General features: G+C 45.8%; 1 protein-coding gene across 1 annotated transcript in view; it reads left to right on the plus strand.

The window, feature by feature from the left end:
- Positions 1-13,803, plus strand: part of Tdrd12 (tudor domain containing 12) — an 80,043-nt gene that overhangs the window by 58,866 nt on the left and 7,374 nt on the right. Inside the window, exons 15-25 of the mRNA XM_035449469.1 lie at positions 521-677; positions 1,155-1,282; positions 2,763-2,954; positions 3,158-3,286; positions 4,063-4,180; positions 4,806-4,945; positions 5,064-5,284; positions 6,497-6,596; positions 9,009-9,196; positions 9,898-10,108; positions 12,015-12,107. Coding sequence (XP_035305360.1) covers positions 521-677; positions 1,155-1,282; positions 2,763-2,954; positions 3,158-3,286; positions 4,063-4,180; positions 4,806-4,945; positions 5,064-5,284; positions 6,497-6,596; positions 9,009-9,196; positions 9,898-10,108; positions 12,015-12,107 — 1,677 coding nt within the window. The remainder of the gene's footprint in view (positions 1-520; positions 678-1,154; positions 1,283-2,762; positions 2,955-3,157; positions 3,287-4,062; positions 4,181-4,805; positions 4,946-5,063; positions 5,285-6,496; positions 6,597-9,008; positions 9,197-9,897; positions 10,109-12,014; positions 12,108-13,803) is intronic.

Here is a 13,803-nt window from a genome sequence, read left to right on the forward strand (position 1 = left end):
GAGGAAGGGGACACCAGGCTCGTCTCTGTAGGAAATGTGCCCATGAAATGTTGGCAGGCAGATCACCTCTGGGCTGATGGGGAGCTGGGCTGAGAGGCAGTCTAAGGAAGAGTGGCTCTGTGGAGGCCCTTCCAGAGGTGACCACTCCTGGTTCTTAGGGGCAGGAAATTGAGCCAGACATCTGGGCTCTTATTTTCTTGCTGATGTGTTAGCTGTACAGCCTTGAGGGGCAAGTTCACCTCTGAGCCTCATTCTGACCCCGTGAAGTAAGGACTACTTGGCCCTACCCTGTAGAGTGTGTTAAGGCTTTAGTGACTTAGGGAGTTCTTTAGTTTAGCTTAAGAACTAGTAGAGTGTTTCTAAGCCCACTGTAATGAAATTGTATTTTCCCTTTTCTTGTCTGTGTGATGATGATAGTAAAGACTAATCCTATGCCAGGAGATGATCTGGATGTTACACATATACTATGTTTGATTCCTAACAACTGTCCAAAATTCTCTGAATCTGTTTGTCTTTGCAGCCTCTTGCAGTCATCGTGTGTCCTGGGTGGAAAAAGGCCCAGTTTATTTTTGAGTTATTGGGAGACTATAGCATGTCCTCCAGGCCTCTTCATCCTGTGTTATTAACAATTGGACTTCACAAAGATGAAGCCAAAAATATGAAGCTTCCAAGGGGGTGTAAGCATCCTTTCCAAGCTGTTTGATTTTCTTTGCAGAAGACAGTGAGCTTGCCTGGGCAGCCTGGGACCTCAGTTGCTGGCCACTGGCTCTAACTTGACTTCCTAGTTACCAGGGGTGTCAGTGGTGAAGGCTCAGAAAACTGCATGGTTTCCCTCGGTTGTTACACGCTCCTGGCCTTCCACTGACAGATGCTGAGCACAGCTGAGGAAATCTGCCTTTTGGGTAGCAGAGCCTGTGGCAGCTGGGGGTATAGTGAGATACTGCAGGCTAAGACAGGGTGGATGGATAGATAGATGGATAGATAGATAGATAGATAGACAGACAGACAGACAGTCAGACAGACAGACAGATAGGGGCGTGCCTTGCTCACCCAGTGGAGAGATGGCTGCTAAGCAGGAAGTGGAGTCTCGGTGAAGGAAGTATCACAGGAACTTGTAGAAAACCTAAGATGTCCATTGTTGTTTCCAACTGTAGGTGATGTGATTGTCACAACCCCACACAGCCTTTTGAGACTGCTCACATACCGAAGCTTGTTATTTCTTAGACTCTGCCACCTGGTTCTGGACGAAGTGCAAGTGTTGTTCTTCGAAGCTAATGAGCAAGTGAGTACAGACACCCCCCCCACCGGAGCCCCCGCCGTCCTGTGTGAAAGCCAGAGTGTTCCGAATGGGGTCAGATCTTCCGTGCTTGGAGGGACAGAATACCCGGTCAGCACAGCAGTCGGTTAATGTTGTGATTTAGAAGAGAGTACCTTTACCTGAAATCTCCTGCCTAGTGGTAAATTTCCCTTTCAAGAACAGAATCTGAGGAGATCGTTAGTTTTTCATACTGTTCTCTAGTTATAGGAGGAACATTCTTAAGAGAAAATTAAGAAGTAGAGGAGCACTTGAAAACAGACCCCAGTCTTGTCCTCAGAGGTCGTCAGTCTGCACTGTGTCCCTCTTTTAAGTGGCTTTTTGTTGATACATACAGTTAATAGCAAGAGTGGGTTAGTACTGATTTAGAACTTAACCTTGGAACACAATGGTGCCATGCTATTCTGCAGTGTGATTGTTTTTATTGCTCATAAGCATAACAACTTATTTATTTTATATTTATTTATTTATTTTGTTTTTTTCGAGACAGGGTTTCTCTGTGTAGCCTTGGAGGCTGTCCTGACCCTCGCTCTGGAGACCAGGCTGGTCTTGAACTCACAGAGATCCACCTGCCTCTGCCTCCCAAGTGCTGGGATTAAAGGCGTGCACCGCTACCCCGCTGCTGTTTATTTTTTTATTGTTTTGCTAACAGCTTACTTTTAAACCTGGGCCTTGTACATGCTAGGGAAGTGTTCTACTGCTGGGCCACATTTCCTTAAAAGACTGAGTTCTTGTGACTCATTTGTTAGAAGCAGGGTGACATGCTGACCGAGAGTGTTCTTTGGGAGTGTTGGTGGCCCCAGGGAAAGTGCAGGCTTATTTCTTAATGACTGTGTGGGCTCCTTTGAAGTCTGGGTGGATTGATGAAAAGCTTTGCGCCATTGCTTTTCTGAAAGCGGTGGGCAGTCTGTGGCCAGCATGCTATCGCACCAGGCATACCGCTTGCCTGCCATTTGGAGACCTGGACCTGGCTTGTGTTTTGTTTTGCTCCAATGCCAACTGGTCAACAGTGGGTTCCCAGTTCCTATTTGTTTAGTGTGTTACTATCTCCTTGACTAATTAGGTTAAAAATTAATGCAAATTGATCACTGTGTCTATTCTTCTGTGTGTTGCTTGTTTTTAGTTGATGGGGTCACTTTTCTAGAATTGAGTTTTGAAGTCTTTAATATAAGCATGCTAATCCCTTATTACAAACATTATCCACCGGGACACTGTTAGTGCCTTAATTCCATCCCACTGGGATTTTAGGGTTTATTGTCCCAACATTTCCTTCTTTGGTAAAGCTTTTTTTTCCTTTTTTGTCTTTGGAGAGGCTTTCCCTACACAAACATCAGTTTTTCAGTTTCCCTACTGAAAACATCATTTGGGTAGTTCCTGCATTTGATGTTCTGGCTAATCAATCCTTTACTCTATCTTGAAGCAAAGGTAAAATTTACAACTTTTCCAGATGTTTGCCATCCTGGATAACTTTAAAAAGAACGTTGAGGTAGAAGAGCGGGAGTCGGCTCCTCATCAGATCGTGGCGGTGGGCGTTCACTGGAACAGGCACGTCGACCATCTGGTCAGAGAGTTCATGAAGGACCCCTACATCGTCATCACCGCCCTCGAGGAGGCCGCCCTCTACGGCAATGTCCAGCAGGTGATGAAGGGGGAGACGGGAACTTGTCTCCCTGCTGTCAGTCAGCCTGGAGCTGTGGTTTCAGCCACAGATCTGTAAGCGGGATTGTAGGTCTGCTGGTTTCCGGTGCATTCTTTGTTGTCACAATGAAACCCCCCCTGGAAGAAGGTGCAGCTGGGGCGCTGTGACCCTCAGAAAGCAGCTGTCTCTGTGTTTCTCGGCAGGTGGTGCATCTCTGCCTCGAGTGTGAGAAGACCTCTACTTTACTCCAAGTTCTTGACTTTGTTCCCAGTCAGGCCCAGAAGACCTTGATCTTCACCTGCTCTGTAGCTGAAACAGAAATTGTGTGTAAGGTAAGCCTGTCCTCATGCGAGGACCCTCTCACCGTTCGTGGGAGAGCCATAGCTGAGTCTGCTGATCAGAAATGGACACCAGAGGGGGGAGAGATGCAATCTCACAGTGTAACTCGAGGGTCTGAGGGAGGGGCCGTGCTGGGAAACACTGAACTCCGAGCACAGAGGAGCAGCAGCGCTGTGTGGCTATGCCATGTGAAAGGACTGGTCTGTGGAAAGCTTCCCATCTGTACCCTGAAGAAAATCAAGAAGGTCATAGTGAGGTAATATCTCATAGACAGAAGAGCCAAACTAATTGTCTTAAGATTTTTCTACTTAGAGCCGGGCGGTGGTGGCGCACGCCTTTAATCCCAGCACTCGGGAGGCAGAGGCAGGAGGATTTCTGTGAGTTCGAGGCCAGCCTGGTCTCCAGAGCGAGTGCCAGGATAGGCTCCAAAGCTACACAGAGAAACCCTGTCTCGAAAAACAACAACAACAACAAAAATTCATGCTAAAATGTAGAACCAAAGCCAAGCACAAGATTAAAAACACCCTACCATGCCTTTCTTTCCCTCATCATAAGCTATAGCATGTTGTTGAAAAGAAAGGAAATAGTGTTTCACTTACAGCAGATCTTTAGATGAAGATGACAGATGAAGATGTTTACGTTGACGGCCTCATTCTCAGGACTTCACTGTTTTATCCTCTTGCTAGGGATTTAAAGTTGATCTGGGCAGTTAACAGTAGAGTCACTGCCTGAACTTACGTGGTCCTGATGCCTCTGATTTCCCCTTTAGGTAGTAGAAAGCAATTCAATATTTTGCTTGAAAATGCATAAAGAAATGGCTTTTAACTTAAAAAGTATTTTAGAACAGTGGAAGAAGAAGTTAAGTTCCGGCTCCCACATTGTATTAAGTAAGTATTTTGATTTCTGTTTGTATTTAGACAAGGCTGAGCTAGTAGGGATCGTTTATTCATTTATATACCTCATATCCAGCCTTTTCATTATTTTGAAGGTTTCAGAATTCATTAGTCATCTTCATTCAGATGAAAACTAGCCTCTCTCTTTACGAGGTGAATCTAGATGCACTCCAGGGCCCTCAGCTTAGCAGGCAGAGTTCTTTCTGGAGATCCAGTTTGGGTTCACCTATGTAAAAAGTGTGTGTTGGTCTGTGCATCTGTCTGTCTGTCCATTTATCCATTCATGCGCACACCTGTACAGATACGAAGCTTAATAAAAAGCATAAATCTCAAAATGCACAGAGTAAATGGGCAGCCTGATTTATGATAGAGGAAGGCCTCTGGCATTTTATCAGTAGGCTGTGGCATTTTCGGGGTGGGGGATGTTACTTTGCATATGAAAGGTGTGGTGCAGGGCTCTGGCTTTGAAGGTGTTGAGTCTTCACCTAGCAGGAGGCCCGAGTTCAGTGCTTGGCACCCCAGATAACCAAGTGAAATGCAGTGCAGAAATGTGGTGTGGTATGGCTGCCAGGCCCGCTTACGGGAGTTCATGGGACCTTGTGGGCATTCCTTTCTCCAGCCTTGACAGACGACTGCATACCCCTCCTGGCCATCACCGACGCCACGCGTGTCGTTCACTTCAGCTTTCCTTCCTCGCCGAAAGTGCTGGGTGGACGCCTGTATTGCATGTCTGACCACTTTCAGAGTTTAACTGAACAGGTTTGATCCATTTGTATTTTATGTATTGTTCCACTGTGTGTGTGTTGGCAAAGTCAGAGCTTACAAAGCTTTATTGTGCGAAAGGAGACTGATAATTTTATTCATCCCCAATCTTCAGGGTTCTCCTGCAGAGCAGGGAGATAAAAAAACCAAATCTGTCTTGCTGTTGACGGAGAGAAATGCAAGCCATGCCGTTGGTGTCCTTCGATACTTGGAGCGAGCAGATGCCAAAATCCCATCAGAGCTGTATGAGTTTACCGCTGGGGTCCTGGAAGCCAAGGAAGATAAGAAGGCCAGGAGACCGCTTTGTCCATATCTTAAGGCATTCGGCTTTTGCAAGTAAGCCAATGCTTTTTAGAATTGAGTAGTAATGTGCATTAAAATTAGCCCCTTGATGGAAAATATCACACACCTATGTCCCTGTGTTAACCCACTCGGTACAAAAGGAGCACCGAGAGGTTCCCATGTAGCCGTCCACCTTCTCATAGCCGTTAGCTCCAGCAAGCTATGCTTTTTAAATGACACATATCAACTGTACGTATTAATGGGGTTCAGTGTGATATCCCCATACCCTTCCCCGTTTCTAGCAATCACAATTCCACTTTCTGGGCCACCTGATTTCTACCTTTCCACCTCTAAGGGAATATGCAGTGCTTGTTTCTCTCTGGCTGAATTTTTATTTATTTCCTCCATTTCCATCCATTTGCTATAAAATGCATTTTTCTCCATAACTGAATATCGCTATGCTCTCTGGGTGCCCTGTTTTCTTTTCCCACTGATTTATTGATAAGCATTGTGTTGGCTTGCTTTTTTGTTGGTTTTATAAAACACTCTGATCAAATGCACTTTTAGGGAGGGAAGGGCTTATTTCAGTATTTTACTTTTTTAGGTGACTTCATATTCTGTCCAATGACTGTATCGCCATGTGTTTATCCCCTTGTAGCTAATGGGCCTGGGCAGTTTGCAGTTGGGCTGTTGTGTGTGTCGGCACTGCTCTGTTTCTGTGTGTGTCTCTGTAGGGCGTATGTGTGTACCCCGCTGGGTAGCAATAGCTAAGGAGAGGCTTGTCTTAGAGGCCCATTGGCCTTGGTTGCATATTTTGGGGATAGTCTTCAGAGACTGGAGAGGTGGCTCAGCAGATCAGAGCACCCAGGACTGCTCACAAGCATCTGTTACTCCATTCCAGGGGATCCAACACCTCCTTCTGGCCTTTTCTTCGGGTACCAGGCACGCATGTGATGTGCAAGCAAAAACACCCATACATATAAAATAAAAATACAAAACTTAAAAATAATAAAAGTGACCGTAGGAATACTAAGGAACCTTGTCCTTGACGTTCACCAGAGTTGATTAAATAGTGGAGGCTATTCCTACATAGGCATTGTTGCTGTCCTCCAAAGTCTAGAGCTACCTCGCCTTTAAATGTTCCGAGTAAAACTCTTGTAGCTGCTGGCCAGTTTCCCGCAGGTGTCTTAACACTTCATATTAGCTTACTTTCTTCTTGTTTTAAAATATAGTCTTGTTTTTCTTTTTTCTTTTCTTTTTTTTAAGAGACAAAAGGATCTGCCCTGACCGGCACCACATTAATCCAGAAATGGATATCCCAAGGAAATTATCCAATGAGTCTCTGCCAGGGTTTGGACATATTAGGGTAAGTTCTGCTAGCATCCTTTGCTGAACAATCATTTTCGTGAAGACTTTTTGTTTGCTTTAACTTCTTAGTGTTGTGCGAGGTTGCAGGGCCCAGAGACTAACCCAGAGAGTCACACTGATGCAAAAGCAAAAGGTTTCTTTTTATTTCAAGCTGGCCAGCTAGGATCTCACTGCATGGTGGGCAAATGAGATGCCAAACCAGCCAAAAAGAGAAGCTTTTAAAGGGACAGACCATAAGTTGAAGGCTACAAATTACAGAGTTTCCATGGTTACTTCAGGTCATACAAAGTAGAGAGTTGGTAACTATACATTTTAAGGGAGATACATTTGCCTGAGATAAGACAGGGCAAGGGCTTGCAGGGTTACAGGGTCACAGGGTCTGTCAGTAATCCCCTGGGCTGGGGGATCTTTATGACCAGCAGTTAGCAAAGGAATGTTAACAGGAGTGGTGGACAGTTAGCTCCCTTCTCTGAGAGGCGGGGATCAGGCGCCAGCCATGGCACTCCTGATTTAAGTAGTTAAATTTTCCTTTACCATTAGAAGGTCCCTTTTCAGTGCCTAAGTTTTTAAACTTTTATTTTAATTTTTGGTTCCTCATTAGTGTGTTTTTTTTGGGGGTGGGGGTGGGGGATGTATACAATGTGTTTTGATCATATTGTCTCCTTCCAGATCCGCCTCCTAACCCACCCAACCTTTTTGCCCTCTTAAAAAACAAAGTAGGCCTTTAATCCCAGCACTTGGGAGGCAGAGGCAGGCGAATCTCAGAGAATTCAAGGCCAGCCCGGTTGTACAAGAGTGAGTTCCAGGACAGCCAGGACTGTTACACAGAGAAACCCTGTCTCAAAAAAACCAAAACGAAACAAAAACAAAACAAAGCAGGAGAGTCCAGTTTGTGCTGCCCGCGCCACCGTCTTGGATGAGTGGCTCCCCACTGGAGCATGGTGGTCTGCCAGGGCTGCACCCTTAGGGAAAACTGATGCTGGGGTTTTGGTTTTGTTTTGTTTTGTTTTTTCCTTTTTCTTTTTTCTCCCTGGGACAGGGTTTCTCTGTGTATAACTGTCCATCCTGGAACTTGCTCTGTAGACCAAGCTGGTCTCGAACTCACAGAGATCCACCTGCCTCTGCCTCCTGAGTGCTGGGATTAAAGGTGTGGGCCAGCACCACTGCCTGGCCACATGCTGTTTTTAAAGCAACAGGAAAAAAAAGTAACCACTGTGTATTACGTTAGCTTACTAGAGTTGCCGTAACGAAGTACTAGAGTTGTAACTCACACCAGCCGTATTCTCATAATTTTATATCTATCTGGTACAGGACAGCCTGTCCTGCTCTGTGCTGCATCCCAGCCTCTCCTGCCTCCTCCTGGCCCTGCTGCCTGGAGGGCAACAAAGGGCATAAACGGGGGAGGAGAGACAAGAAGAGGGTAGTTGGGAGATTGGTATGTGTGTGGGCTAATATGTTCAACATATTATATATACTGTACAAAGACCTTAAAATAGACATAGTTTTTAAAATCGATGTATGAAGAATTCCGTTAAAAGGTGAACAAAGGAACATGTAACTAAAATAAAGTGTGTCTCTGTACATGTGCATGTGACTGAAGCCATACAGGTCAGAGGTGAAAGGTCATTCTGCCGTTTTCTGGGATCTGAGCTGCACGGCTCCATCTCAGGCTGTCAAGGCTGTGTGCAATTCCCTTTACCGCCTGAGCCGTCTTGCTGACCCTAAAATGAAGTTTATGAATGATGGAGTTCTCTCTGTTAAGTGTAAAATGAGACTGGTTATTTATGTGTATGGTATTTATTCTGCTTTGGTCCAGTGTTTGGCCTGTTTCCTGGCTTCTTATTCTGTCCTTTCCTGTGTACCTTGAGTTCTTGGTTCCTCTGCAGATTTGTTTTATGTTTTTTTTTTTTTTTTGTTTTTTTTTTTTTTAAGACAGAGTTTCTCTGTGTGGCTAGGCCTAGGATGTCAAATACTCTGCTTGCTGGCACTGAAACATAGCCTTCTCATCCAATGACATCCTCACCAGATTGCTGTTTTCAAAGGTTTCTTTCAATTCCAAAACTTGGCTCTCCTGGAATTTACACTGTACATTTGTCTAATACCAAACCCACAGTTCACTTCCCTCTGCTTCTAAAGTGCTGTATTTAAAAACATACAATGACACATGACAATCTCCAAGTTTTTCTTTAATTCGTTTTCAAAAGTTGGAAACTACTGTGTGATCTTGGCTGTCCTGGAACTCACTCTGTAAACCAGGCTGGCCTCGAACTCACTGAGATCCACCTGCCCCTGCCTGGGATTAAAGGCGTGCGCCACCGCTGCCTGGCCTTGTTTGCTGATGTCTGCAGACGTGACTTGTACAGGTTTCATTTCAGCTGTCTTCTACATCTGTTCCTTGTGTTTATTTCAGATAATACCTTTTTACGTTTCAAATGCAACCAATTACTTTGGTCGGATACTTGATAAACACTTGGATCTTTATGCGACTCTCAATGCAGAAATGAATGAATATTTTAAGGATCCCAGTAATAAAACAGCTGCTGAAAAGGTGGAGAGTTTTGGGTTGTATGGATTAGAAGAAAAAACGCTTTTCCAGAGGTAAGTGATCTGTACTGGCCTGTCCATAGCTGTGAGGCATGAACACGAAGTTTGAATGCTTATTCTCACCCCTGTCTTTTGTGGGAGTGTGTGTGTGTGTGTGTGTGTGTGTGTACCCTGAGCCTGGCCACCTTCCAGAAAGTTGGTGCTTATGCACAGTGCTCAGAACACCTGGTACAGATGTGCATAGGACATCTGCTGGTCCCCGCACAGAGTACAGTGGCCATATTCCTCCAAATGTTTATAAATCATCACTGTGTGTTAGCATAACTACTCTGTAACACTGACTCTCTCAGATTCCTGTAAAAGAGGCATTGTTCTCACTTTACAGAAAAGCAAACAGAGCTGTGGCCTTGTTGGGGAAGTTATCTAAGGCCAGCTCAGTGGTGGCACAATTAGTGTTCCATCCTGGCCACCCATGCGTGTGCTTATTTGCACCTGCCTTTCTGAATCCATGGGTCCACACTGTTGGTGTCAGCCTCATCTCAGAAACTAGGATCTTTGATTTGCTGTGATAACCGGAGTTCATTTTCTAGATCGATACAGGGTTTGTTCTGTTCAGCAGTGCTACCGGTTACATGGTGACGTGTGCTGACAGACAGTCTGTCATGTAAGGCTCCTCTGATGGAGAGTAACACTGCAGTGTGCAGAATAAGGTGGCTTCCGTTTTTGGATTCCCTGATGTCTTTGCTGTTCTTTAGGGTTCAAGTGTTGGAGGTGAGCCAGAAGGAAGACACTTGGGGTTTGGGGAGTGTCTTGGTGAAATTCATAGATGAAGGCAGGACCAAGCTCATCGCAAGAGACCAGCTGCTGCTGCTCCCAGAGAAGTTCCACACTCTGCCCCCGCAGGCTGTCGAGTTCATTGTTTGCAGGGTGAAACCAGCTGACAGTGAAATTGAATGGAACCCAAAGGTGGGTTACTTTAGCTTTTATGTTTTATTGACTTAGGCAATACATTTAACCCAGACTATGCAGACAGCTGGTACTTATTTTAAGTGTGTGTGCGTGGAGGGATTTTTTTAAACCTGGATCTTCACTATGTTGTCCAGGGTACTCTTGAACTTCTAGATTCAAACAGTCTTTTTGGATCTGCCTTGTAAACAGTTGAGACTGTAGCTCCAGGTGTTTATTAGAGTCTTGAATTCAAGCCTTTGCTTTGCAGTTTTCAGTTTTAGGTCATTAAGAGCATGGTTTGCTGAGGTCTCTACAGCAGTTATAGATGTTCCTTGGGAGGCCAAGTGATCCATTCTGGAAGATGAGGAGAATGGATAAAAAAAGAGAGATGCTAGAACAGGTCACAAAGACAGAGCCATTTCCTCTGGACCCTTGGGGTCAATAAAATGTCATCTGTCAGACAGGGTATCAATCAAGAGCAGAGAAAATGCCTGTTGCATGCAATGTACCTCAGAAGGCTCTGAGATGGGTGGAGGGGCCTGATAAACATTGGTTACCAGAGCAGTGAGTTCATGAATAATGCAGCTGATTTTAGGGTACGTTTCTGGAAACTGGTTAATGGGACATGAGATAAGCCAGGGTAATGAGCAAACTGTAAACTGGCTGGGTTTTAAACAAGGTTAAACACTGCCTAGCAAGCACGACCCTATAGGGGCTAAAGATCAAGAACAGCTTTTTTTCAGCTGGAAATCTTCCTCCTTTGTTCTAATGTGTGTCAGGGACCATGCTGAGTTCTGCACTCACCATCAGGAAGTCCTCTAGGAAACCTTTTTGATCTATTAAGAAAGCATGGCCAAGAGTAGAAGTGTGGGGTCTTTGTTAGGCCTTTCTACTGCTGTGATGAAACCCTGACCAAAAGCAGATCCTGGAGGAAAGGGTTTATTTGGCTTACACTTCCATATTGTATTCCCTCACTGAAGGAAGCAGGGCTGGACCCCGGAGGCAGGAGCTGATGCAGAGGCCATGGAGGGGAGCTGCTTGCTGGTTTGCTTATCATGGCTTTCTCAAAGAACCCAGGACTATCAGGCCAGGGGTGGTACCATCCACAGTAGGCGGGGCCTTCCCCATTGATCACTAATTAAGAAAATGCCTTATCAGCCAGATCTTAGGGAGGTATTTTTTCAGTTGAGGTTCCTTCCTTTCAGGTAACTCTAGCTTGTGTCAAATTGGTAGAAAACTAGCCAGCATACTGGGCGGTGGGGGTGCACGCCTCTAATCCCAGCACTTGGGAGGCAGAGGCAGGAAGATCTGAGTTCAAGGCCACCCTGGTCTACAAAGCAAGTTCCAAGACAGACAAGGCTGCACAGAGAAACGCTGTCTCAGAAAACCAAACAACAACAAAAACAGCACAATCTCATGACAAGGGCCAAGTCTCTCCTGCGCTGCCCTAGGTATGAGCGATCACTCAGGTCTTGTCTGTTGTGGCTTTTCCAGAGAGGAAAGTGCTAGCACACCTGTGAAAGAACAGGGCCCTCAGTTTGTGTATCATCAGTTGCAGAGAAATCTGTGGCCATAACCCCTTCTGGGGAAGCAAGCAGAGCCTCTCCTTCCTTCCTAATGCTGGTGGTTTTCTGAGGGTTGACAGAGGAGATGGGTCCACCAGCCATAGTGAGGGACAGCGTTGCAACCCCCACCCCATCCCCAAACTCTGCACCTCTGCACGGCTGCTCTTGTTGAACTCTGCAGCACCTATGACAAGAAAGGGAGCTGCTGCCTCCCTCACCTCATAGAGCTGTTGAGAAGCAGGTGCAGAGCGTGGTCTGTCCTGTGCACCACACGGCGTATGTAGGGTGAGAAGCTTCCGTGGGGCCTCAGGTGAGTAACAAAGTATTGGGATTGTTTTTATTTTCTTTTTCTTTTTCAGGTTACTAGATACATCCATCATAAGATTGTTGGGAAAATACATGATGCCAAAGTGGTACTAGCCTTGGGAAATACCCTTTGGATCGATCCAATGGTAAGTGCTCAGTTTTCTTCAAAAGAAATCTGCTTTCTGGGGGTGACCCCCAGGAATGATGTAAAGGATCCTAGTCTGTGGCTAGGAATGGAGGTTCATTTGGGGTTCTGTGTTGGGGACGATGTTTTTAATGTTACTTGGGTCCTGAGTTTGGTCTGGGTTTTGGTGTTGTGTGGCGGGATATTCTCCACGCGGACAGTACCGGCAGGCATTGTGTGTACTACGCATCTGTACTATAACCACCGTTCACCCGTTGACGAATCTTCCCTTACTGCTTGTGGCACTTTCCAGGGTTTACGATGGTGTTTCTTTTTACCCCTTGAATTATAAATCACAGACCATTACAGGGGATTCTGAGCCCACTGCCCAACCCATTTGAGAAGTCACAGGTGAGTGCCTGCTGCCACAGTCCTGCCTTTCCTGGTCCCCAAGGCCCTGGGGCCTGGGGATGCTCTGCAGTTACTAACGAGGAGTCCCGTCCTTGGCACTCGGGCTGTGTTAACAGTTTCTGCCCCGTTTCCTCATCGTGCGTTTGTTGAGCTCCGCTGTGTCCTAAGGCTGCACCCTGGAGTTCCATGTGTGGGAAGGAAGCAGATGAGGCTCCCACCCTGCGGGGCCGGCGTGGCTCAGGCCCGTGGACCGTCTCTGCTAACATTGTCCTTAACAGTTCTGCATTAGACAAGCCTTATTCATTGTTATTTATAATATTCAAAGGGATTCAGTTCCTATCTTGTTGAAAGCAAAACTCATAAGAATGAAAAGCTTTGACACATTAAAATGGGGGATTTGGGTATAAGATTTATGAAATCATTCTTAGGAAAGAAAAACACCAATTATTAGAGCAGGTAAGTAGATATATTGAGGGATTTTAAGTAGTGTCATCATAGTCAGGCTTATAATTGTTCTTGGTTGAGAAAGAACAGGTGAAGATGGAGGTTTCTGTCCTGCCTGGTCTCACAGCTGCTTTCCCCAATAAACACACAGCGTTATTTGTTGGCCCATAGCTCAGGCTTCTTATCGGCTAGCTCTGTCTTAATTATTAACCCATTTCTATTAAACCCCGAGGCTGTGGCATTACCCATAATCCTGCATGTTATACTCCTTCGGCAGCATGGCATCTCTTTGCCCCCTCTGCCTTCCTCTCCCTAGACTTCTGGTCTGGTCACCCTGCCTATGCGCCTGCCTGGCTATTGGCCAGTCAGTGTTTTATTCATCAACCAATAAGAGAAACATATATACAAAAGGACATCCCATATCCAACAGGAAGCTTTATTAGCAGGGGATTTTTTTTTTCTAGACAGGGTTTCTCTGTGTAACCCTGGCTGTCCTGGAACTCACTCTGTAGACTAGGCTGGCCTAGAACTCATAAAAATCCCCCTGCCTTTGCCTCCTGAGTGCTGGGACTAAAGATATGCGCCTCTACCACCCAGCAGGATATTTTAAAATACCATCAGAATATGAAGTTAAAAAAAAAAAAAAAACCCTCTTGGAAAACATGTTTCCACGGCTGCAAAGTGTATGGCAGTGTCTACCGACACACTGAAGGGGTGTAGCCCCAGCTGTCTTCCCTCCCAGAGCAACTCCCCGTCACGCTGAAGGCAGACTCTTCTGTGCCTGCCTCAGTTGGAGTGTGTGCCCAGTGTTCATTAGGAATGCGCTCAGCCGGGCCAGCCTGTGCCCATCCCTGCCCTTCCAC

The sequence above is a fragment of the Cricetulus griseus genome, chromosome 9, assembly GCF_003668045.3.
Source record: "Cricetulus griseus strain 17A/GY chromosome 9, alternate assembly CriGri-PICRH-1.0, whole genome shotgun sequence".
In the NCBI taxonomy this organism is placed as follows: domain Eukaryota; kingdom Metazoa; phylum Chordata; class Mammalia; order Rodentia; family Cricetidae; genus Cricetulus; species Cricetulus griseus.